This window comes from Limanda limanda, chromosome 14 (assembly GCF_963576545.1).
Source record: "Limanda limanda chromosome 14, fLimLim1.1, whole genome shotgun sequence".
In the NCBI taxonomy this organism is placed as follows: Eukaryota; Metazoa; Chordata; class Actinopteri; order Pleuronectiformes; family Pleuronectidae; genus Limanda; species Limanda limanda.
This window is the reverse complement of record NC_083649.1, coordinates 3419545-3446042: the sequence shown is the minus strand read 5'-3', so window position 1 is coordinate 3446042 and position 26498 is coordinate 3419545. Positions and strand designations below refer to the sequence as shown.

At 41.8% G+C, this 26498-nt stretch overlaps 2 protein-coding genes across 2 annotated transcripts; one reads left to right on the top strand and one right to left on the bottom strand.

Moving 5' to 3' along the window:
• Positions 1–709: 709 nt before the first annotated feature.
• LOC133018892 (rho GTPase-activating protein 24-like) lies at positions 710–7693 on the bottom strand. The gene is made up of 9 exons (XM_061085214.1): positions 7642–7693; positions 6604–6717; positions 4890–5097; positions 4656–4788; positions 4456–4529; positions 3651–3772; positions 3358–3556; positions 1873–2826; positions 710–950 (listed from the first exon to the last, which is right to left on the bottom strand). Exons 1-9 carry the CDS (start codon positions 7691–7693, stop codon positions 710–712), a joined length of 2097 nt encoding a protein of 698 aa, XP_060941197.1.
• Positions 7694–15565: 7872 nt separating this feature from the next.
• On the top strand, positions 15566–25292 carry LOC133019755 (dual specificity protein kinase CLK4-like). The gene is made up of 13 exons (XM_061086312.1): positions 15566–15707; positions 21402–21506; positions 21703–21794; positions 22341–22500; positions 23199–23265; positions 23345–23458; positions 23688–23854; positions 23937–24025; positions 24149–24269; positions 24380–24462; positions 24543–24622; positions 24747–24840; positions 25137–25292. The coding sequence occupies exons 1-13, from the start codon at positions 15566–15568 to the stop codon at positions 25290–25292; spliced, it is 1470 nt and encodes a 489-aa protein (XP_060942295.1).
• Positions 25293–26498: the final 1206 nt, after the last annotated feature.

Here is a 26498-nt window from a genome sequence, read left to right as displayed (position 1 = left end):
GTCTGTTTGGAGGTTAATAAAAACCTCGAAGTGTTTAGTGTCTCCTGACACGATGAAAAGAGTCGGACGAATCTTCAACGCCTTAAAACTTTACCACTTGGATTTCAAACTTCCTTTACATCTAGACAATCAAAGCTCAGAACCTTGAACTCAATGACCTCTGGAAGATCCCAGTTTTCTCTAGTTTTCCCACTTCACGACTTCACTATGAGTTCGCTGCCCCTCATATTTTTTAGAACTGGGACTGAAACCTTTTTTGTCAGTAAGGAATTCATCGTCTCTCACAACAGTTCTGAGATTCATTTATTCCTTTCTTCTTGAAATGCTGTAGACTCTGAGACGGTTAACATCAAGTGTTTGATTGTGTTGTAGCCGAGGAAACGGGACACGCTTGTTGTCTGAGAATCTTGGAGACAATTCTGAGTGTGAGGTGGACCGACTCAGATCTGGACCTCTGGACCGAACCAGTCAGATCTCTCCAGGTGTTGTACTGTGGGCATATAGACGAGGATGACAACATCCCAAACTGCCATCTGATTTCTTCAGACTCTCCTGGATCACAACTTGTATTTCTTGCCCTGGTTGTTTAGGATTTGAAACCTTAATGTTCAACGTGAAGTTGGATCTTCTGCGTCATCTTCTTCTCTCCCTTCCTGTCTATCGTCCTTTGACTATTCCAAACATGTCACATAATTTCTATCTTGTCTTTTTAGAGACTCCCCCCTCCTCTCCCATCCTCTCCTCCTCCTCTTCTTCGGATCTCTCCGTACATCTGGAAGAACTGCTCCATCTCTCTCTGCATGGTGTCGTTGCGTCGGTCTGCATCGGCCTTGGCTCGCTCCATGTTGCGGATCTTGATCTCGGTGACGCTCTGGCTTCGCCTCTGCTGCTGGAGACTGACCCGGAGTAGCGCCACCTGCCGCTCCAGGACGTCATTACAGCGCTCCAACCTGCAGCACAGACAACATATCACTGACACGGGGATTCTAAGCAAACACGTACGGAAGCGTATTGCATTCACTTAAAAAAAAAGAGAAAAGTTCGAACTTCTTTTTTTTTTCCTGTTTTTGGAACTTTTTTATTTTCTGATTTTACGAGATAAAAATCCTGTTTTTCGGAGTTAAGTTTTCTCCGGAAAAGGCGTTCCCTTAACCCTGCCTGAAGCTCTCACATGCATGGAGTATGGTTGCTGCAACAGACTGACTAACTAGCGGTTTGTTCTATTTTACGAAAGAGGACACCAGATGGTCATTGAATCGGGACAACACACTTGTTTATTTTCCTTCACACTTTTCTCTATCGATAGAACCCCTTTCCGTTAGAACCCCTTTCAAAACAAGAGTCCCAACCACCAACCTGCTTATAACAGGAACTACACGTCAATCTTCTATAATAAAGCCACTAACGGGACAAAAATAAAAACTATCCTCGACCTATCTGTAGCATATCCCCCGAAAGATGGTCGAGACTTTCAACTGATGTTTTCAGGTTTATTTGACGCTACGTCTATGGACGCTATACGTCACTTTCAAAAAAATGGAAAAAAAAATTAGCGAAAAACAGGATTTTCTATCTCAGAAAAACAGGAAAAAAAAAGTTCAAAAAACAGGATTTTTATCTCGGAAAAACGGGGGGGGGGGGGGGGATTTTGAAAAACAGGAAAATTCCGGTTTTTCAAACTTTTTTTTTTTTTTTACCCAGAGCTTTTTTTTATTTTTTCAAGTGAATGCAATACGCTTCCGTAAACATGGCTGACACACCACATGTTTAAAATAAGGCTGGAGTCCGTTTGCATTGATTTAGGATTTGTTTTTCAGCATATCATTTGAAATGTGTATTAAGTAAGAAAAGACTGTGAATGAACGGTCTCACCTGTGTATCCTGGCCTGGTACTCGGCCTTCTGCTGGGCCATCAGCTGCTGCAGCTTGGCCAGGCCGGTGTGAGCCCCCCAGGGCTGAAGTGGATCCACCGGCCCCCCGACGTCTGGAGGACCCGAGGGGAGGAACACCTCGGAGCTGCCTGTGCTGATGGGGCTGGCACTGAGGGCAGAGGCTGGGGAGTTCAGATGGTGGACGCTCTCATCTTCATCATCATCATCATCGTTGTTGTTATTGTTGATGTCTTCATGATCAACATGATCACTGTTTTCTTCTTCTGCCTGATTTGAGGATAAGCTCTCAGGTTTCTTTGGTGAGATGTCGGTGTTAACCGCCTCCACAGCGTCGGTGCTCTCGTCCAATGGCAGAACTTCGTAGGAGGAGCATGACGAGTCGTCCCTCCTCTGCTCAGCGTCCTCTGGCTCCTCCTTCTCTTCACATGTCCCAACGTCTTCTCCTGGATCATTGGTTTCAAGATGTTCACCAGTGACGTCCTCCATCCTCTGGTGTGAAGACCCCCGGTCCAGGTTGTCGTAGGCGGACGTGGTGCTGTCCTCCTGCGCCTCACTGCTCCCCCCACTCGCTGCCTCCTGCACTGCACCTTCTCCATCTGCAGCACCAGAGCTCCAGAAACCAGCTTCTGCTTCTGTAGGACCAGGCCACGGCTTGGTCCAGTCCACCAGCACCAGTCTGGGCTTGGAGCTGTCTGGGGGAGGGGCTTGTAGCTGGAGGCTGGATGCAGAAGCTTGTACATTTGAGGAGAACGATCCTTCACCAGCATGATCCTGGTGATAGTCGGGTCCGTCAGGTTGGTGCTGAGGAGGCTGACTGGAGGAGGGCGGGGGGTAGAAGCAGTTCCCCGGGTGGGAGGAGGTGTAGCGATGGCCGAGGAGTCTCTTCTGGGCCCAGGACGAGTCTGGGTCGGCGGCTGCACCAAAGATACAGCTACTGGAAGGAAGAGGAGATTTCAAGATCATCAACTCTTTAGTGTTGTGTTTAAAATGAGCATGGATGGATTAGGTAAGATGTCGAATGTAGGGGGAGAAGATGAGACAGATCTGGGACAGGAAGGATTGTGGATTCGTCTCAGGTGTCGTCTGAGCCCTTTGAGCTCCAGACAGAACCTGGAGAAGTGAGAGAGGTTTAACCAGGATTTAATGAAACAAGCATAGAGAGGGTGAGTGGAAGAATTTAGGTTCAGAAACCTCAGGCAAATAGGAAAGGATGTGTAGAGTTGACTGCTCCTGACACAATATTCAGTTTATATTTTGATAGGTAAAGATTAAATACTTGCATTTGTTAAAGTTTCTTAACCTACAAGTCTTCTAATAGTAGAAATGTACTAATCCTGACTTCATGTATATAGATCTAACAAATCCAGTTGGACAAAGTCGTGGAAGTGGAGTCGTCTGCAACTCAAACCTACAAATGATCATATTAAATTAGCACCAGATAACATGTCTCTACTCTGACTTGTACCTGTGGTTCTGTGTGTCGGTGCTGGACTCTCCTGCGATGAGCGGCATGGACAGCTGACGAAGACGAGGGTGCCTCAGAGCACCGGGTGAAGCATGCGAGCCTTCAGGTGGATAGGAGGAGAGGGGGGGGGGCACTTTGGCAAACAGAGACTCGTGCTCTCTGATGAGCTCCAGCATCAGTACCTGGACCAAGGCTGCACCTGGAACACAGAGAGAAAGAGAAACCCTGAGTTTAGAAGCATGTTCCTGGACAAGCCTTTGTGTTCAGTGCTGGGGGTCAGCTGATCTCTCTACCTCCCATGATGCTTTGCGGGTCTTCAGCTTTGCCTCGGAGGATGTTTGGTCCGAACACTGTGGCCAGGTTCTGGTCGCTCATCTTGTTGCTGCCAGAGAAACTCTGCACTTCATTCAGAAACCTGCACACAAACATTTACATCAAGGTTGATATCCAGTCTTTTTTTTTTTTTTTTTTTTTTTTTTTTTTTTTAACAATCTGTTTATTGAATTTTACATAATTAACAAACAAACAATAGTGTAAAAACGGTAAATATTACAGATGTAATTTCAACATACCACAGAACAGATACCAGCCCCCCACCCCCCTCCCTCCGGCACCTAGCCCCAACAGATGAGCACATATAGATGAAAAATAAAGAAAAACAAACAAAACAAAAACAAAAAAAGATGGGTTGATAGAGGAAGAGAGAGAAAGGATAAATAAATAAGCAAGTAAATACATTAATAAAAGAATAGATGACATAAATCATAATAATAATAATAATAATAATAATAACAATATAATAGTAATACTAAAAATAAATGAATGAATAAATAAATAGATACATACGATCAATAAAAAATAAAAAATAAAAATTAAGAAAATAAATAAAATAGTTAAAGAAGAAAACAAAACAAAACCAAAAGAACAAACAGACAAACAAGCAAAATTAATTAATTAATTCAAAAAAAGAAAGAAAAAAAAAGAAACACAAGTTCAGCGATCAGACAGCTTGTGCTATTGACATAAGACAAAAAGGGATTCCAGGACTTCTATTCAGTAATTTTCTAACTAAACAAACAGGAAGGTGGGGGGACTCACTGGCAGATGAAGTTGAGCAGGTTAAAGTTTGCAACTGGCAAATCGTGAAGAAGACTCCGCAGCTCCCCCAAACCCTGAGTGAGGAAGAGGAGGAAAAGAGAAGACTTCAGGGTCCAGTTCACTTGAAGTAAGAAGTGAAACCACTGGAGCTCATCACAGAATTCTTCCAGGAGCATGTTGCCGGCCTCCTGAGCGTTTACCTGTGTGTGGTCACTCTTCAGCGTCTGTCCACACAACAGGAAGTCCTGGAAGCAGCCGTAAGGAACCAGCGGCTCCGGCAGCTGCCTGAGGTAGAGCTTCAGCAGAGACGCCACCGTGTGGACGTCTGTGCTCCTGCTGAGCAAACACACAGAGCTGAGCAGACGTATCTCACTAAAACCCTTTTAAAAGAACTCACGATCTGGACAAAGCTCAGACAGGAAGAGGGACTGTACCCGTCCAGCGAGGGTCTCTCCCCGGCATCGAACGCCTCCTGCAGCTCTTTCACCAGACTGGCCTGCCCCGGCTGTCGGAACAAGCCCACCTCCTGAAGGCCTCTCTCCCGGATGAAGGTCACACACTGCTCCACCACCAGAGGAACCAGGCGCAGGCCGTAGCGCCGCTCGTAGAGAACCGTCTCCTCCAGGCGCTGGCCGAAGACGCCTGTCAGGACACAACAAGATCCACTTCATCAGCTGGAGATACAACTCTAACACAGCAGAACGACACAGGCCTCTGCTGCCGTCTTATTGATTTATCCCAGGAGCAGAAAATCTGATATTGGCTCTCATACAAAAATGCATGATGATATTTCTTTGAAAGGATTGTTTAAGTTCAGGGAAACCAATAACTGCGTCTTAGCACCGCACGTGAAACTCATCTCCCTCTGTCAGAGTCACCATCACAGAACTGCACTAAACAAACCTGTCTCCTTGCACTGTGAACCCTGTACAACACTCCGCTTCATATACACTTACTTCACATCATATGTGATATGTGTTAATATAAACCATATTGATATTATATATCATTTTATACAATAATATTGTCTTTTGCACACTCTGTCTACATATTCTTACACTCATAGTATATTATATTATCTATTGTATAGTCAAATACTTATATTTATACCTCTACTATATATCATATCATATTATATCATACTCTTTGTATATTCTTTGTATATATAAGTCCATATACACATATTTATACATGTGTACATGTTATTTTTATTATAATTATTATTATTATATTTTCTATTATTATTATATATACTGTTGCTGCCAGTATTACTATATACTGCTATTATATTGGTATAATTGCTATCATATATAAGTATATATTATGTAATATTATTTACTATATATACTGTACTATTTTTATAAACTGTCTAAAAATAACATTACCATCATATCATCAGTACTATTACCATCATCTTGCCACTGCACCTTATCTACCTATTTATCTTGTGTTTCTGTTTTTTATTCTTTCTACCTCAATATTTTTTATTTTATTCGATTGTATTGTATTTTATTGTATTCAAATATACCGGCTGCTATGACGACTTCATTTCCCTTCGGGGATGAATAAAGTAATCTATCTATCTATCTATCTATCTATCTATCTATCTATCTATCTATCTATCTATCTATCTATCTATCTATCTATCTATCTATCTATCTATCTATCTATCTATCTATCTATCTATCTATCTATCTATCTATCTATCTATCTATCTATCTATCTATCTATCTATCTATCTATCTATCTATCTATCTATCTATCTATCTATCTATCTATCTATCTTTCTATCTATCTATCTATCTATCTATCTATCTATCTATCTATCTATCTATCTATCTATCTATCTATCTTTCTATCTATCTATCTATCTATCTATCTATCTATCTATCTATCTATCTATCTATCTATCTATCTATCTATCTATCTATCTATCTATCTATCTATCTATCTATCTATCTATCTATCTATCTATCTATCTATCTATCTACCTTTAACTTATTGTTCTTTCTGTATATATTGTTGTTTTATGTCCGATTGTTGCTTTATGTCAAACGCACCAACCACACTAAGACAACTTCCTGTATGTGTAAATATATACTTGGCAATTAAAAGAACTCTGATTGTGATTCTGAGAGACGTGTGTACCTGTGAACGGGATCCAGACTCCCTTGTTGAGGCTCTTCAGCCACTCGTCCCCCTGACCTGCACTGTTGGACAGGAAGAAGTACGAACCTGGACTGGCCAACACGTCTCTGTTACCTGCACACACACACACACACACACACAGACACACACACACGTTCAAGGGGGTCGTCAACTTGTTATAACAGAAGATTCAACTCTGTCATCTCAGGCTGTTACAGTGAGATAATGGGGATCATGCAAGAACCATAAAAAAGGTGGTGATGACAGATTCTTCACAGAGGAAAACAGGTCAGAGCATCTAAATCCTCTGATGTCCTGATGTTTGTCTGCAGGAGTATTGACGTTAACAGTCGCCTCCACCTCTGTCTCCTGCTGTAGATGGAAGTGATGAGTGGGACCAGGAGGAAACGGAGGAAGACGCTGATCCTGATTAAATGGGTTTTGGAGCGAAGCCATAACTGTTGGATCCTAGATTTGCAGCCGGCGGTGCATTTACATTGGAGGCAGAATTAGTGCAGGATGAGTCATCAGAACATTTGAAACCGAATGTAAAGACAGAGATTTGGATTTTTAAAAGTTCTGTAATCTTTCTAATACATACGATGAGATAAATGAACAAGCAACGTGTGGACACAACTTTACGAATCATAGTGATTCTGAATGTAAAAAGAATATTCTGATTATTGCATCACCATCGTCATCATCATGGGTTTTCAGTTTCTTTATGGGCATAGTTTGAAAAAAGCAATATTCTTTCCTCTCTTCTCATGTCCCATCATGCTTCACTTTCTGTCCTCGTCAAAGTCATACATCAAACACATGTGATTGTATGAAACACACACACACACACACGCACACATGCACACACACGGTCACCTCAGACAGTCTCCTAAAGAACCTGAGTCAGCGTTTATCTAATGTCACTAAAGGGCAACACACAGGACTGGAGGGATTAAGAAACACTATGTTGATGGTTAGTGTGTGTTTGTTTGTGCATGTGTGTGTCTGTGTGTGAGTGTGTGTTTGTGTGTGTCTCACCTTTGCGGCCGGTACCTTCATGTTTCCAGGACTTGAAGCAGCTGAGGCCCATGCTGCAGCAGCTCCTGCTCCAGCAGTTCTACAGTAAAGCTTGTAGATGCTCAGTGGAAATTAAATGCAACGACATGAACGTTTATGCATAAAAACTGAATCACTTCAGATTATTTATGATCTGTTTTGAACTTGTAGGCTGAAACTTTGCCAACTTTTAAAAATGTTTAGCACCCTGGAAGATGTAGTAGTGGTTTTTGGGGACCAACCATCCTTAAATAAGAAACATCCTTGGTAGAAATGGATCCTTGATGGTTCCTTGATGGTAGATCCAGGTGATAAGTGTCTTTTTGGTGCAGGGATTTGCAGACAGGCCCCTGGGGAAGGGGGGGGGGGGTTCAACCCCTTAGTTCTTGGTGGATATTATCTGATAAAGACCTTGAAACTGAGGTTCTGGTGGATGTAATGTCTTTAAACGAGATTCCACTTGGATAAGTGGTCTTATCTTTTCTACGGATCATAAATGTTATATTAACCCGTAAAGCTAGGCTCCAGATTTATACAGTTCCCAACGGAGAGTGAGAATTCAACATCTAGGCCCGTGTAGGAAATTCAGCCAAACAAGAATTCATTTCATTTAAGAGCTATAAGGTTTCGAAAGACTTTCCTTCGAGAGGAATTCCTGATAACTTGAGATACCTGGAGTTTAAAGGAGACGAGTTCAAGAAGGATATTCAACTTTTAAAAGAAGATCCATGTGGATATGAAACCTCTTATTTTAGGTTGGTGTCCCTAAAATCCAAAGTTGGGAAGAGGCTTTCTGTGGATGGACGAGTATCGAATGAGAACCCAGCGTTAAAGAGAAGTTCCCAGTGGATAAGAAGGGAACTTGAGGAAGGATTCTTCTTGGATCGGCCGTAACAACCAGTTCCAGTTGAGTATTAGCGAAAGCAAAATCCCAGGAAGTCGCGACCTCACCCCGACCATCAAGCAGACTCCTCCTCTCACACGACTCCTGAAATCATTTCGCCGACTCCTCTCAGAAATCTCCATCTGCCGGCTCAGTCGATTTATTTCCTGGACGAAGACGACATTGTCCAGCCTCCTCTTCTTCACAGAGCTGCTGAAAACACACAACTGACCCACTGGTTTCTAATTGGTTTCCAGACACAAAGCTCAAAACCTGCTTTTTAAAGGAATCTAAAAACTCATCTGTCCTTTTGATGCTTTCATGAGGACAGACTCCAGGTTCGTCTCACTGTGCTTTGTCTCTCACTGTAGTCTCTCATGACTGTCTCACACACATGATCTGCACTGGTTCATCTAGTTCCCTCTGCTTGTGTTGGATGTTCTCCTTGAAGAAACCTTCTACTCTTCTTCTTCTAATCTCGTTTCTTTGCTCCCCCTCCGGTCCCTCTGGTCCATGGTCCACGAGAGACGAGACGATCTTGGTATTCCCTCCTCTGTCCTCCCACCCTCCTTCTCCTCCTCCTCCTCCTCCTCCTCCTCCTCCTCCTCCTCCTCCTCCTCCTCCTCCTCCTCCTCCTCCTCCTCTCTATGTCCTTTCCTTTATGAGCTCCTCGGCTGGACGTCCTGCTCCATGTCCACGACTCACTCTACATGTCTGAGTGTCGCCGTCTTTGTCGTCCTCCGCCTCCTTCTTCCTTTTCTATTCGTCTCCCCTGATGTCCATCTCTTTGTCCCCGTCCAGCATGTCCTTCTCTCCCAGTCCCACTATCCTCTCCCTCCCTCTTCCACCCTCTTATTCTCCCCCTCTCTCTCTCTCTTTCTCTCCATTTCCCAGCAGAGTGTGTGCCCCTTGTTGCCCCCCTCCCCATTTACCTCATCAATAACCGTGTGTGGGTCTGTGTGAGTCTCTGAGTGTGTGTGTGTGTGTCTGTGTGTGTGTGTGTCTGTATGAGTGAGTAAGTGTGTAAGTGAGTGTGTGTGTGTGTGTGTGTCAGGCTGTGCATTAGGAAAATTGGTTCTCTGCGACGAGCGCTGTTTTACCAAAGTAATCACCACTGATGGTGAGAGAGAAAGAGAGAGAGAGATGGAGAGAGAGAGAGAGAGAAAGAGAGAGGGGGGGAATCTGGCTCGAATTCTGCTGCTACTGAAGTATGGTCCTCACACACACACACACACACACACACACACACACACACACACACACACACACACACACACACACACTGTCACCATGATTCAAGTGGACATAAAAGTGAGGGAGGCCGGTCAACTTTTGAACTCAATTAAAGTATTAGAAACCTCTCTCTCTCTCTCTCTCCCCCCCCTCTCTCTCTCTCTCTCTCTCTCTCTCTCTCTCCCCTCTCTCTGTCTCTCTGTCTCTACCTCTCTTTATCGTTCCCTCTACTTCTCTGTCTCTCTCTCTCTCTCTCTCTTACTCGCTCTCCCCCCTCTCATACTCTCCCCCCCCCCCTCTCTCTCTCTCTCTCTCTCTCTCTCTCTCTCTCTCTCTCTCCCTCTCTGTCTCCCCCTCTCTCTCTACCTCTCTGTCTCCCCCCCCCCCTCTCTCTCTCTCTCGCTCTCTCTTTATCGTTCCCTCTCCTTCTCTGTCTCTGTCTCTCTCTCTCTCTTACTCGCTCTCCCCCCTCACTGTCTCTCCCTCTACATCTCTCTACCTCTCTCTGTCTCCCTCGCTCTATCCCTCTCTCTCTCTCTCTCTCTCTCCCCAGTACAAACCAGTTTTAAAGCGTTGTCCATATAAGTAATCGAGTATTATCAGTAGTACTTCCTGCAGGTGAAAATACACACAGACATGTCATCAGAAGTATGTGGACGTGTGTATTTAATGGACGTGTCATCACAAATAAAACAGTGACAGTGTATTTAATATTTGGTCCAAAAACAACTTTATAACTTTGAAGGGATTTATTTTCTAAATATAAGTACACTTTGCATTCCTTTACAAAATATCGTAATATATTAATAGTCTACAAGTTTTATCTATTTGAAAATTAAAACAGTTGCATAAATGTTCTTCCAACCGAGTTTTGTGTAAATCCGTTTTGTACTTTTTACGTCCTGCTGATAAACAAACAAACAAACAAATAAACACGCAAACAGACAGAGAGGTTAATGAACTGGTCACAGTAGAAAAGGTCAAAGGCTTCAATATTCCCACGTGTGTGTTTCCTGCTGTGACATTTCAACACACAATTGATTGATAGGGTCACTCACACAAATACAAACACAAACATGAAGCTGAGATGATTTGTAGGAGCACACGAGTGGGATCAACACTTTCAGGAGGAAAACGTTCAATAAAACAATTAAATCAAGTTATCTGTAACATACTGAAGGTTATTTCAACTCAATATTTATAAATGTTATACTGTAAGTCTTTGTGTGTCTGTGTGTGTCTGTGTGTGTCTGTGTGAGGCCCAATCACAGCTGAGAGCTTTCACATACGTCTGTCAATACAACTGGCACCAGACTCTACTCTTCATTACAAAGTGCTGTGTGTGTTTGTGTGTCTGTGTGTGTGCATGTGTGTGCATGTGTGTGCTCTCCTCTAAATTAAAACCCGTCACCCCCTCTTCTCTTTCACTTCACGTCTTTGATAAATCACTCACACGTGAATATTGATAAATAGTCGCAGTCGGCTTCTGAAAAATCGACAACCTGCATCTTCTGCAGCAAACACACAGTCCAACAACAGCGCCTGCAGGTGGCCACTCACAGTAACTACACTTTGTCCAACAATGGAACAAATCCCACACAATAGGAACTTTTAATATTGTGTACGTGAGTTCAGGTAAATCAAGTTTTAATATCCTTTATCTTTTTGTATTTTCCAGATTAATTGCACAGGAACATTAGTTTATGTGGATAAAGCTCCACATTTATGCATAAATTGTATTTTACCTTGTCTGTTCTTAAACGTGTGTAGACAAATTGAGAAAAATATAAAAATATGACACTAATTAAGACAGAAATCCCCCCAAAAAGTGATTAAGAATGAAAATAAAACACAAAAATAAATCGTCACTTTTCCAGAGGAGAGCAGCGAGTGTGCCTGGGATCCGCTGAGCGTCCTGTTCCAGAATCTGAACTATGCAGCTCGGTGAAGGTGAGGATATATAAGCCCCCCCCCGGTGTTGGTTGATGTGCGTCAAAGCCAAAGTAAAGATTCCATCTGTAACCTTTCACGTCGTCCTCTCACCGGACTGCAGTCAAACATCTGTCTGTCCAGAAAGACGCTTCATCAGGTTGATGTGACCGGGACTCGATGGTACAAACAGCCGAGTGGGTTTTAAATGTTAAACTGTCAATCTTATAATGTTTGTGAAATACTTCAGCTGTTTGAGTTCATTCATTCTTGCTGAGTTGTAAAGGAGGAGTGAGGCTACACAAGATTAAAAACCTTCAACAGTATTTGATCGAGTTGTTTTCAGACTTGAACTCCGGTCATCAGCCACAGAGTCGAGTCCGGACTTTCTCCGGAGTTTCACTTCCTCACGTAAACAACAGGAGAGCAGGAGATTCTATAGATAGATAGATAGATAGATAGATAGATAGATAGATAGATAGATAGATAGATAGATAGATAGATAGATAGATAGATAGATAGATAGATAGATAGATAGATAGATAGATAGATAGATAGATAGATAGATAGATAGATAGATAGATAGATAGATAGATAGATAGATAGATAGATAGATAGATAGATAGATAGATAGATAGATGGATAGATGGATATATGGATAGATAGATAGATAGATAGATAGATAGATAGATAGATAGATAGATAGATAGATAGATAGATAGATAGATAGATAGATAGATAGATAGATAGATAGATAGATAGATAGATAGATAGATAGATAGATAGATAGATAGATAGATAGATAGATAGATAGATAGATAGATAGATAGATAGATGATAGATGGATAGATGGATAGATAGATAGATAGATAGATAGATAGATAGATAGATAGATAGATAGATAGATAGATAGATAGATAGATAGATAGATAGATAGATAGATAGATGGATGGATGGATGGATGGATGGATGGATGGATGGATGGATGGATGGATGGATGGATGGATGGATGGATAGATAGATAGATAGATAGATAGATAGATAGATAGATAGATAGATAGATAGATAGATAGATAGATAGATAGATAGATAGATAGATAGATAGATAGATAGATAGATAGATAGATAGATAGATAGATAGATAGATAGATAGATAGATAGATAGATAGATAGATAGATAGATAGATAGATAGATAGATAGATAGATAGATAGATAGATAGATAGATAGATAGATAGATAGATAGATAGATAGATAGATAGATTAGCCGGTATATTTGAATACAATAAAATACAATACAATAGAATAAAATAAAAAATATTGAGGTAGAAAGAATAAAAACAGAAACACAAGATAAATAGGTAGATAAGGTGCAGTGGCAAGATGATGGTAATAGTACTGATGATATAATGGTAATGTTATTGTTAATCAGTATATAAAAATAGTACAGTATATATAGTATATAATACAACATAATATCTATTTATATATGATAGTAATTATACCAATATAATAGCAGTATATAGTAATAATGGCAGCAACAATATATATAATAATAACAGTAAATATAATAATAATAATAATAATAATAATAACATGTACACATGTATAAATATGTGTATATAGACTTATATATACAAAGAATATACAAAGAGTATGATATAATATGATATGATATATAGTAGAGGTATAAATATGAGTATTTGACTATACAATTGATAATATAATATATGAGTTTAAGAATATGTAGACAGAGTGTGCAAAAGACAATATTATTGTATAAAATGATATATAATATAAATATGGTTTATGGTTTATGGTTAATATATGGTTTATATTAACTTAATTAAGAGAACATGCAGAGCATACAGAGCACTCTACATTAAACATTACAGAAAATTACATAACAAAATAAAAAATAATACACACATAGATGAAATAAAACTAATTAAATAAATAAAGTAAATAATTCCCCCCCACCCAAAGAGAAATACCGCAATGACACAGTACATAATGTAATTCAGAGCTCCATATAGTAACAGTCCCATGGTACCGTTGGTGGTGTATCCATGTATTCCAAATAAGGCTGCCAGATTTTAAAAAATAACTTATATTTTCGGTCACATTATTAACGGGAAAGAAACCTCCGGAGCGTTTTGTGGTGAGGGGCGGAGCCACGTGCACAAGGTATAAATACCACTGTGGAGATGGCATGCTTTTTGTTTACAGGTCATCGACTCCGTCTTCTACGTGTGTGTCTGTGCGTCTTCATCCTGAGATATTTGTCTTCTTTGTGTCTTTTGTGTTTGCGTCTCTCACTCGCAGTGAATTTTAACATTTTTCCAAACCCACACAATATCACATCTCTCTTGACTAACAGTTCTATTTACTCACCGAGGCAACTGGGTTCCTAGATCTTTTAAAAGTAGGATCAACTTGTCAAATTTAAGCGAGACTAACTCATTTGATTTATCTCTAATTTGTTAACGAGTAACGGGACTGGATTTATTTCGAGCGTGAAGCAGTAAACTTGTTAAAAATACCCAGTCTATAAAACCGTATATTCCGCTGAGGGACCTGATACTGGACGTACAGAACATAGTGTTGGAGTCAGTCTGCAGCTGCTGTTGTGACTTCAGCTCTTATGTAACTGCAGGAGTTTAACTTTGCAGCTGATGGAAGAAAAGAAAAAAAAGAACCTAACAATATATTGTGATGATCTGAGCCGGGATTTCATACGACCAACTTTAGCTCTGCTGTCGGATTTAACTTGTACATGTCGTATAGATTGTTCCGTAGACTGAATATAAACATGTGAAGTCACCTCCTCCCACGATCCACACACATGATGATGACACTTATATTTAGTTCTGATGATGATATCGTGAACTATGAGTTTAATATGTTTGTTTTTCACTGGACGGATGAGACAGAAGAAATTGGAAGCTCAAATAAATGTGTCACAAGAGTAAAACAGCTGTTCTGGTGAATTGTGGGACGGCATTTTCTCTTTTCCGGTCATGGAGGATCGTCCGATGTGTCCTCTGCTAAAGGAGATAAGTGAGGAATCATCGAAGCTCCTTTCCTCATCGCTCAGAGAATACGAGCTGCTCTTATTATGTCGGCTGCTGGAATACTTCAGATCATTTCAATGAGAAGGTTCGAATGGACTATTCAAAGCAACCCGGGTTTTTCTGTAAGTTGCAGACGGACTCAACAAATTCAAATACATGAGATAAGCAAAGAGGCAAAGAAAGCTCAGTGTTTTACAGCTGGTTCCTCTGAGCTCATGAGTTACAGCCCGGTCTTTGTCCTGTCCTTGGACGTTAACTGAGGCGCTAACATCTCGCTGGGAGCAGAGACCTAAATATCTTGTTAAGACCTGGTATTAACATGTTTCGTCCTCGAGTAGTTCAGTCACATGTGAGCAGGTCTGAACGCTGCTAAACACGTCCTCAGTGCGGCGCCGTCCACGTCGGATCGGATCTCTGAGGACGGACAGTAAAGTAAAGTAAAGTAAAGTAAAGTAAAGTAAAGTAAAGTAAAGTAAAGTAAAGTCAGATCAGTACAAAATATCGTGTCCACAAACATCAGTTGACAGATCCTGTGAAATCCTCCTGGTTCCAGTTGTGGACCTGGATTTTTCTGCCACACTTTTGTTGACATGGACCCAACACCCCCCCCCCCCCTTGTATCACTTACTACATCACACAACCTCCTGCATCGTCCTGCATCAACAGGTCCCGATCGGACACGGTACACTGTGTTTTCTCCGGGGCGATGAAAGCGGAGCTCCCCTGCTGGGTCGGGCCAAGGGTCGGGTCCCCCCCTCCCACCCCCCACCCCACCCTCCACACCCCCCATGGCTGAAGGTTTTTACGGCCCTGGGCTGCGCAGGAATGTCTCCGTGTCGGTCTCCTGTGGGACATCGTGTATTATTTTGCACCTCGGACGTCATTTCTGCCGCTCGGCGGCGCGGCAGCGAGTGTTAGCATTCCCCCGTGGTGAGTGGGGGGGGGGGGGGGGACGGGGGGGTATGTTGGTCAAACAGAGCAGCGGGATCCCAAATGGCTCAGAGTCATTGTGGATGAGCAGCAGAGGACATCAGAGCTTCAGTGAGACAGACAGGTGAGCAGAGACATCACAGCTACACACAGAGTCTATTCAGATTTAATATTCAAAGGTTTCTGGAGCAGAATGTTTCAGAAATGTTTTATTATATTTAGCCAATAACAGATTTTTTTATCATATTTGCCGATAACTGAACATTTTCATGCTGATATTTGCTTTTATTTACTTCAGCTGCTTTACCCACCTGTCTTTTCAAAGCTTTGTGGTAATGGGACGTCTCCATTTGAACTCGATGGGACAGTTTGACGCAAGACCTGCAGAGGTTATTAAAGTATCTTCAAATACTATATAATCGTTTTAGAAAAATCATATTTGACATGAAGGATTTTCAGATTTTGGCTACAGATCCACCGACATTGTTAGAAAATATACGTGTGATCTTATATTAGTTTTAGTCTTTTACCAACATTGAAATCAAAAGCTGTTCGATAACCTAGAGACAGTAAATTATAAAGAGTTACAGCCTGAGCAGCATCGACAAGGAAATTAAATAGTTTTATGAAAAGTGAGATTTGTTTCTCTGAAGAATAACTTTGACCTCATCAGCTCCATTTCGTACACAACCTGCAGAAGTGATAAATCTTCAAACAGATCTTCTACTGCTGCAGAAAAGTTTCGATGAAGATTTGAATTTGACTTTTACAGTTTCCTCTGATAGCGTTTTTCTTTCACTTATCCTTTCTCCACAGTCTAAAGTTTTACTGAAACAAGTTCAATCCAAATTTTTTTATTGAACTGTTGTTGTTTGTTTCACCCAAAGTGATTCTTGGTTTAAAAAAATACAAACAAGCCAGAATGTATTTTCCCCACGACAGCAGAATGATAATTGTTGAAACATGATATAGTTTTATCTTGTTTTACTCTCCTGATCATGATGGGAATCTAGTTTTAATGCGAAAATGAAGACTGATTACAACTAATACTAAACGATCAGATTATTATACAATATGGGAATTTATATAACAGTAACCGTACATCATACAAAGGGCATAATCTGACAATGCTGTTTATAACATGAACATTTACAAAGTAATCTCAGGTCCCTACGCCTGATCATTGACTCTCAGCAAAAAGAGAAGCTATATTCAAATCGTCTCATTTTTTACAGCCATGTTTCCTGTTAACGAATCTGATTAGATCACTTTCAACACTCAGAGTCAGAGATTAAATTGTGTTGAACAGTTTCACGGCTCCACACTTCCCTCTGAGACAGTGACTCAGTGTTCTCTCCTCTCCGGGGTGGACGCCCCCCCGCCCCGCGGTATGGTTAGCATAGCGCTAAGTGTTGGAGCCGGGTCCGTTTACAGAGTCAGGACTGAGATTTCACCTCAGTGTATTTTCAGCCACGTCAGATGAACTGTTAAACCACAACTGATAATCTCCCTCAATTACAGCTCTCACTCAGAGATCTCAACCATCGGCATCGGATTCCTTCCTCTCAATTTTCAATTAGAGTCGAGCCAAAGGTTAAAGAGTCAAGTTCTTTATTGTCGTTTTACTGCTGCAGACAACAACACAACCGACTGGAGAACGGCAAAATGATTACAACAAAAAGAAATGAAAAACGTAAACAAACATACACAAGAAACGTTATTTATGCTGAAAAATATTCAAGTGCTTCCATGGGAAATACACAATGAGCGAGTGGTTGTGTTGAGGATGTTTAAAATGCAAATCCTCCGGGTGTGATAGAGGAGCGATGCAATAGAGGACAAAGATGTCAGCTTGGAAAGACGAGGAGATTCCTGAGCTTGTTTCCGATAAGGGATGACGCTGGTGTCTATGTGCTGGAAACAAAAACACAGTCGAGTTTATACGTCAGATCCTCACAGGCTCCGCCTCCATCGCCTGAAGGTTACGGTCGTTTTCCTGCTGTTGTGAATTCGTCTGACCCGGAAAATCTCCTGCTGAGTTTTTCATATGCAAAAAGAAACTCTTTAGTTTCCGATCTTACAATTCTGCCTCTGTACGTCACTAATGGTGAAATTAAAACAATATTAAAAACAATACAATCAAAACCAGAATCAGAAAGGATTTATTGCCAAGTCGGTTTACACCTACCTGGAATTTTCTTTGGTCAATAGGTGCATACATTTTAAAGCATAAAAACGCAATAAGTACTTCACATAAGAAAGAAATAACATAATATTAGAATTTAAATGACAAGGGGACAGAGACTGATCCCTGTGGGACGCCACACGGAGCATTTACTTTTAGGCCTTTAGGAGGAGTTCCTTAGTTCCTTACCCAAACAGAGACAAGTCTTTTATCCCAAATTTTTTTTGTTTAAGATCAAATATCCGCCCGATTCTGAATTAAATCGTATAAACTGTCCTGTTGGAGACGCGGCTGCAGCTGAACCGTGTCCGGGTCCGTCCCTGGTTTCCTGAGGGTCCCCCCCCCCCCCCCCCGGGCTGCTGGCACTGGCCTGTGATTAGTGAGTGTCGGAGCATCTTAAGTGAGTGACAACGCTCCCGCAGGTTGTCAGCAGGAGCGAGTCGTCCTCAGCCGTGATTTACAGCCGCTCAGACGCAGCTGAGCCCGGCGCCATGGAGATACAGGTCTATTCCTGGGAGAGCCCCCCCCCCTCACATTGTTGGCTATAAAAAGGAAAGTCCCTCTGCAGCTTATCAGCCAGTCAGCTTAGTGCAGATATTCCAATATACAATTAACGTGCATTTAATAATAAAAAAAGGAGTAAATACTTGAGTTTAAACGTTTAGGATGTTCTTCTGAATCTCTGCTTCCTGCTACTGGTCTGGAGAACTGGTCAAACTGGTAACTGGAGCAGGTTGTTGGAGGCTCAGATGTTAAGTCTCACTTCTGACGTGATGAAGGTGAATGTACAGAACAGACGTGGAGCAGCAGGTGATGAAACGAGGATAAATAACATGAAGAGAAAGAGAGAGGCCTCTGCTGTGAGAGGCATGTCAGCTATTTGTGGACGAGGGGACGGACGGGTCCCTCACTGCATGAAGACGAGTGTGAAGCACTGACAAGCTCTCTGGCCGAGCTCCAGTGAATGTGACGAATCTGCGTTCCGTCACGGCCGCTAGTGCAAACTGTAAAGCTGTGGACGAGCTGGTGTTGAGGCGTCGGAGTCCGAGAGACATTCTGATTTAGCTACTTGAAGTAAAAGGTAATATTTGGTGTTTTGCTTATTTTCAGACTCAAACCATTGAAAGCAGTGATTTGATTTGACTCTGTTATCTTTGTATTTAAAGTCTCAAACTGTGAAGCTGGTTCCTCTTCGTCCCGGAGTCTTCATCGTGGTCAGGAGAACCTTGACCAGTGGACCAGTGTCGGCTCTGAGAGGAACGTGAAGTTATTTTCAGTTAATCCCACGAACACAGGAACTAAAGGCTGGAAATAGGTCGTTAAAAATATAGTGACAATGGAAAGTATGTGAGCTCTGAGGAGTCACCTGGTTCTTCTGCTCAGAGATTTGACTTCTGATTCTCAGGAGACAAAAGTGAGATTCTCACTTCAGCCTCAGTTTAGTTTCTACTTTGATTTCTCCCCCTTAAAGTCTCTGGAACACCAGAAACTGTCTTTCACAGGAGAATGTTCAGGTCCGACTCGTTCACAACAACAGAAACACTTTGGGAACGTTCAGGTGTTTTCTCACATGGACTCATTTAGACATTATACTTCAGGGCTGCAGGAAAAGTTCTGGTAAACATCCGAAGCAGCTGACTCGAACATTTACATTCTCACATATATACAGACGCTCTGGAAAACGTCAGGAAAACACTCAAAATTCAGTTCAGGTCTGAAAGCAGCATTTACATGTTAGTGGCTCTTTTTACTGCTTTGGAAAATCAAATATACAGGATAAGTTTCAAGATGAACATCTATAATTAAATTCTAGGAGAGATGTGAAAATGATAAAGATACAATAAAGTACCTTGTACAGTAATATCTTAGATTAAAATTAAGGTTATTAAAGGGAAAGAAATTCAGAGAAAGGAAATAAAGTAAATGATTGAATAGATTGAATAGGAGAAATGGAAGAAACAGACAGATAAAGAAGTGAAATTCAATTTAAAGTTAATAGTAATCGTAATAAGCTTTAAACATATATTTGCTTTGTGTTTTTAAGTGTTAGAAACCAACAGGCACTTGTTCACTCGTGCTTTTCTATCTTTATATATTTGAATTTTCTACTCTTGTTTCCCGGCTTTTTAATTAAATTTAAAAAGCTCTAAAAAGCTGATATCCCCACAGAGATCATAAAGGTTTCATGTTTTCTTCTCACCCTTTCGGACTCTGCTCCGCTAAATGTGAACTCGTAACTCAAGCTTCTCCAAGGGCCAGGGGAAGCCCTGGAGATAAGGACCAATGGGCCGGAGGGGTCGGACACTATGTTTAGATCTGAAAACAGAAAGACGGCTTTAGGGACGGACAGGGAAACCTTCGCCCCCTGTGGCTGAAGCTCCGTGGAGGACGGAGGGTTTGAATACCAGGAGGACGAGCTGTGAAGTTTCTCTGAGGCCCAACGTGACGGATCAGTTCTGTGTTTATGTTTTATAGATATCCACCTTCACAGAGTGTGACCGAGCAGCTGAGAAGAGGAGGAGGAGGACGCTGAAGAGTTTGTGAATTCTTCAATCGGCTGCTGCAGCAGATCTCGTGAGTTAAATGTATTTACTGTCACTTTACCTGAACCAGGACAGAACAACAGGTTAATAGAGATTTAATATTCGATGCATGGGTTAGGGTTAGGATCAGTCATCTGTCAGTCTTGTAAACTTGTGTCCTTCTGTCAAATTTAATCCAGAATAAAATATCTTGATTAATCTCTGCTTGACTTCCATGATATTTGGTCCGGATAGAAGAACAGAATGAATCCTAATGATAATCAAATTATGATAAATTACTCACTTTCAAAATATCCTTTATGTTGCTAGGGGAAAAAAATAGCAAATTCTAGTACAGATTAAATTCTAGTGGTAATTTTAGACTGTAAATAAAGATGGAGGACGCGTCTCCACTTCCTCTCTCTGTACAAAATGAGGCTAAAATTGACTCTGACTCTTGAATCAACAAAAACTTGAACATACGTCGTATGATGAGAACTTTCTAAAATGACAGAAACCATAGATTGGTCCCATCTGTTAACATATAAACTAGATCCGCCCCAACATGCATATATTTGCATAATAATACACAAACACACATAATGTCAATGGATCAATATTGAAAATATAACGCTCTGGACACATTATGTACACATCCAGAAGTACAACTACTTCATGAAGCCTACAGATCAAATCCCAAAAGATCTTGAATACTACAGAATCTATGTAAATATATTAAGATTAAGATACATTTTTAAGATTACATACATTACATACATACCTATAAGTGCAGAGAAATATAGATTAATTGTAGATTAAACCGATTCCAGAGCCGAGCCTGAGGAGCTGAGTCTGAGCAGCGGAGGATAAATAAATCATCCTGATTTTTTTGCAGTGTTGCTCTCAGGCCAAACTTTCTTTTTTTACCTCCCTCATGTCTCAACCCTCCGTCCCTGTGATCCTGTTTCCCTCGTGTCCCGTCCTCAGCAGACGTCCCGGGTCTGGAGACGTGGGAGCAGAGACAGGAGACACAGCCCGGCGTGGAGATCGGCACCATGGGAATCAGAGAGGACGGCTGTGGCTACAAGAGAGGTAGAATCACTTCCTCTTAGAGATTCAACACGAGTTCCCTTTAAGAGGACGTGTGAAATGAGAAGAGGTTTTCGTCCAGTCGGTATAAATAGTGTGTCGTCAGTTATCCGGAAAGAAAATCTGACTCCTGCAACAGTTGTAAATGTATTTATACATCAGGAGCTTCTTCTTCTTCTTCTTCTCTCTCCGCTGGTAGATGGCGACGAACCCAAATCTGACCTCCTGCAAACTGAAGGAAAGAGCGGAAGCTTCAACACAGTCGTCGTCGCCACGGGAACAGAAACCTCGGTATGAGAGTCTTCTTCTTCTTCTTCTTCATCCTCCTCCTCTTCTCTGATTGTGAACATAATAATTAAATCTCAGGCTCCCGACTGGGCAGTAATCCATCATTCACTCTGAGGGTCCGGACATCCATCATGTCTAAGTCCAATAAATGTGTCGTCCCTCACATGAAACATGGGATGTTTGTATAAATTATTCTTTTGCTTTCACTATTGAAATTATGAATATGAAATTATTTGTGTGTTGTTTATATTTGCCTGGTTTTATCTAAAAACACAAGAGGACCAAACTTGTATTCGTCATTTTTGGTAGATTTCCTTCCTCTCGCACAAACTGATGTTAATTTTATTTTTTATGGTTCTTCATCTTAATTCCAACATTGCTTTAACCCTTTTGAAAGATTTAAATAATTCTAATGTCCTTTATTGTCTCTTATATGTCTTGTTGTTTTATTGTCCCCCTCGTCCTTGTCCACATGTCGCCCTGAATGTCTCTAATGTTGACCGCCACCACCAACACAACACTCACTTCGTCACGTCACCACCGCCTCAGCCGGTCCACCCCTCCCTCCTGGAATCGGCTTCTCTCGGTGACAGCGCTGTCAGTGCCGGTGGTGATGGAGTGAAGACGAGTCAGGAGGTGCCGAGCTGTGAGGAGGACGAAGAGGAGGGACACCTGGTCTATCACGTCGGCCTGGTGATGAACGGAAGATGTATTCAACGCCTTCATTCCTCTCTAAGTGTCTTTTTGTCCTTGTTGTGGCTTCGTTGTGTCGAGTTCACATCGGATTTGTATTCACACCAGCAGAGGAAAAGTTGACATTTGTCTCACGTTCTAAGATTTGAATTGACAAGTAGCAGCAGTTGGTTCCAGTGAGATACTGGTGGTGTGAACACAGAGCTATAATATAATAAACTCCAATAAATATAATAGTAAATTGGACAATAGTGCCTGAACCCATAATTATCTGGACTTGTTTCTATAGAAAGTGACTCTACTTCTCACTTTATAACGTCAGGAAACATTCAGGAGTTTAAGTCTCAATCTTTAGTTTCAAGTCTTCTTCAAACAGCTGATGTTCATTTAGTAAACAGACCAGATAGGCTCCACCCCCAGCTCCTCCAAATATGGTTACTTCGGTTTCAAAAACACCAAAAAGACAAAATGCCAAACTCAAGATTTTGAAACTGAAGTTCATCGTTGGTTTCTACTCATTGTTTTTATATTTTTAATAACTTTACAGCCTGATGCTTGAAAATAAATTCCTGCCCAAAGCAAACACTGACTAAAAAATGTTTAAGATAAATAAAACTGAAAGTTTGTGTATAAAGATAAAGGGAAGAAAAATAAATCTGCTGAAGGATGTAACATGGACTTTTCAAGTGACCTCTGTGAATTGTTGTCTTCCAGACGAGGTGGTTTCTACGCTGGGATCTGGAGCCTTTGGAAAAGTGGTCGAGTGCATCGATAGAGAAAAGTAAGAAAACCAAATTTAATGGGTTTAGTCCTCGTGGAAACCGAATGTGACAGAAACACACGTTTTGTTTCTCCAGCAGAGACGAGCACGTTGCTGTGAAGATCGTGAAGAACATCGACTGTTACCGTGAAGTCGCCCGGTCGGAGATCGCAGTCCTGGAGGAGATCAACAGCCTGGATGAGGACCACAGATTGTGAGTGAAGCTGCAGACGAGTTCATCCTGAATCATAAGTCAATAAAACAAACATCTGTAATATAGTGATTGTTGTACCATTCAATTTGCTGTAGTTGAAGATAACTTGTTTTTAAATTGATAAATGTGCAAATAAAGTCGTCAGGATCCGTTTTGTAATTAAATTCGTCAGCGTCGTTGGTTGATTAAACGCCGCGGCTCACGTTGACGGGTCACTTCCTGTCCCCAGCGCCTGCGTGCGGATGCTGACCTGGTTCGAGCACGAAGGTCACATCTGCATCGTGCTGGAGCTGCTCGGCCTCAGCACCTTCGAGTTCCTGCGCCTGAACCACTTCCTGCCGTTCAGCGTGGAGCAGATCCGCCACATGGCCTTCCAGATCTTCAGAGCCGTGTGCTGTAAGTCCAGTGTGTGTCTGTGTGTGTGTGTGTGTGTGTGTAAGCACAATAACAAATGTGTGTGTTACATTGTGTGTTTCAGTTCTGCACCGTAACAAACTGACCCACACCGACCTGAAGCCAGAGAACATTCTGTTAGTTTCCTCCGACTGCGAGTTCAACGACAAGGAGGTAAAACTTCTGAACATGTGGGTGTCAGCGTTTAGAAAATAAGAAAGTAGAAATAAATGTGTGTGTGTCTATATGTGTGTCTGTGTGTGTGTCTGTGTGTGTGTGTATGTGTGTGTGTTGAAGGAGATGAAACTGAGGAGTCTGGACGTGAAGGTGGTGGATTTCGGCACCGCCACATTTGACCACGAACACCACGAATCCCTGGTGTCGACACGGCACTACCGAGCTCCAGAGGTCATACTGGGTACACACACAACTCACACACACACACACACAAACACACACACACACACACTTTACCATTCCAGATAGTGGCAGGTCAGTTTGTATTAGTAAGTGTGTGTCTGTGCTCAGATCTGGGCTGGAACCATTCGTGTGATGTTTGGAGTCTGGGCTGCGTCCTCATGGAGTTTTACCTGGGACACACACTCTTCCAGGTACACACACACACACACACACACATACAAACACACACAAACACACAGCCATACATTGCTCTGATTATCTGTCATTTCAGACCCACGACAGTAAAGAACATTTGGCCATGATGGAGAAAGTCCTGGGACCGATTCCCCCGCAACTGCTGAAACAGACCAAGTAACTTCACACACACACACACACACAAACACACACACACACACACACACACACACACACACACACACACACACACACACGATCTAGATCTAACTATAACCCACGTGTCCTGTGTTGTGTGTAGAAAGCAGCATTACGTTCACAACGAGCGACTGAACTGGGACGAGAGAAGCTCCTCCTCTGACGATTCCAGCTGGAAACACTGCAAACCACTGAAGGTACGTGTCACACCTCTCTCAGCCAATCAGCTGCGGTCCTGAGGCAGTGAGAGGTCACAGGTGAGAGGTCACAGGTGAGAGGTCAGTTTAAACCTTCGCCTCCCGATCACTTCCGATAGCTGCGAGCTGATCTGAGGTGACAGGAAGCGGATGTTTTATTCGCCTCCTCGCTCACTCATATTGGAAGTGAACAGGAAGTGAACAGGAAGTGAACAGGAAGTGAACAGGAAGTGAACATTGGCGACTGTAACCGTTTGCGTGCGTGTGATTGGCTCCTCCTGTCGTTCGCCCCTCAGCAGTTCATGGAGAGGAAGAGCGAGGAGGAGCGGGAGCTGTTCGACCTGCTCGGCCTCATGTTGGAGTACGACGTCTACAGACGCATCACCCTGGAGGAGGCGCTGTGGCATCCGTTCTTCAGCCCCATGAGGAGCCAGGGGCCCCAGCGCAGCTAGCACACACACACACACACACACACACACACACACACACACACTCGGGATCAACCTCGGACTGTTATTTAATGTGATCTCACTGTGGTTGGGTTTATTTTTCTCTGAATCGTTGACGTGGAGGATTTGATTATTTTGTGTTGTGGAGAACATTCCAGTTTATTATTAGAAATACATATTTACAGTCCGGTGTCATTGTAAAGAAATCAGAGTGATTCCATGTTTCCCTTCATTGATTCTCAGTCTCCAGTGTCTGCAGCTTGTTAATAAATATGTTTGCCTTTTGATTTCTCTTCATTTTTACACTTTTTGAGATTTTTTTGAGATCCTGGGCCGAGCAGTTTACTAATATTTTCCAACATTTTCCTTGATTTCTCAGAGAATGTTTCACGAATCTTGGTCAGAGGAACCTTTCACACTGATATTTTGGTTCAGACCATAAACGCCGGTTGTCTGGACCAGGGGTTCTCAACTGGTTTGTCCCAGGGACCATTCTGACTCGAAAGTAATCCGCGGCCCACTGATGTGCCTACGCACGCGTATGTGCCTAAGGAAGTTTTAACATTTGGTTTTCCATGTTGGTTTTATTTAAAAACCTCAAATAAATCTAGAAAAATCTGTGAAAACAACAAAAACGGTTGATTTTCAGTGCTTAAGAATTGAAAACAAAATGAAAATGCAGTTTGTAGTTGAACTGCATCTCAGAACCATATGAACATCAATATATAATGTTCATGACTTAAATGTACAGACATGTAGCTGACATGTTGAGAGAACGTTAAAGTAACGGTGATCAATAACAATCAACATAAACTGGGGCTACAACTGAAGAGGGAAGATGACAAAGTAATGCAGAATATGTCACAAATGATAATCATACAATATCACACAAACGATTGAGGCCTACTTAAGTTTAACCGCATAATCACCTTTATATTATTTTAGACATTTTTTTCTTATTTTAGATATTTTTCACGATATTCAAGAGAAATCTGGAAATGTGTTGAAATATCAAAGCGAATTTTGCGGACCCCTTGCAATGCTGTCGCGGACGACCAGGGGGCCGCGGACCCCCGGTTGAAAACCCCTGGTCTGGACCAAACTAGGAAAGTGTGAAAAGTCCCTGAAGATTCACAAACTCAAATAAACAAATAAAAAGTGACAATAAAGTTTGAATGAAATCAGAAATGTCCTTTAATGTGTGTTACA

What these genes read in the sequence shown, in the direction of transcription:
- LOC133018892 (XM_061085214.1), bottom strand. Translation starts at nt 7,693, where the DNA reads ATGGGCCTCAGCTGCTTCAAGTCCTGGAAACATGAAGGTACCGGCCGC. An exon ending in CTGCTCAACTTCATCTGCCA is followed by an intron (nt 3,773 to 4,455) that starts GTGAGTCCCCCC and finishes GTTTGTGTGCAG; the next exon opens with GTTTCTGAATGAAGTGCAGA. An exon ending in TACCAGGCCAGGATACACAG is followed by an intron (nt 951 to 1,872) that starts GTGAGACCGTTC and finishes TCTGTGCTGCAG; the next exon opens with GTTGGAGCGCTGTAATGACG.
- LOC133019755 (XM_061086312.1), top strand. Translation starts at nt 15,566, where the DNA reads ATGGCTGAAGGTTTTTACGGCCCTGGGCTGCGCAGGAATGTCTCCGTG. An exon ending in AGTGTTAGCATTCCCCCGTG is followed by an intron (nt 15,708 to 21,401) that starts GTGAGTGGGGGG and finishes TCCCGTCCTCAG; the next exon opens with CAGACGTCCCGGGTCTGGAG. An exon ending in AACACTGCAAACCACTGAAG is followed by an intron (nt 24,841 to 25,136) that starts GTACGTGTCACA and finishes TTCGCCCCTCAG; the next exon opens with CAGTTCATGGAGAGGAAGAG.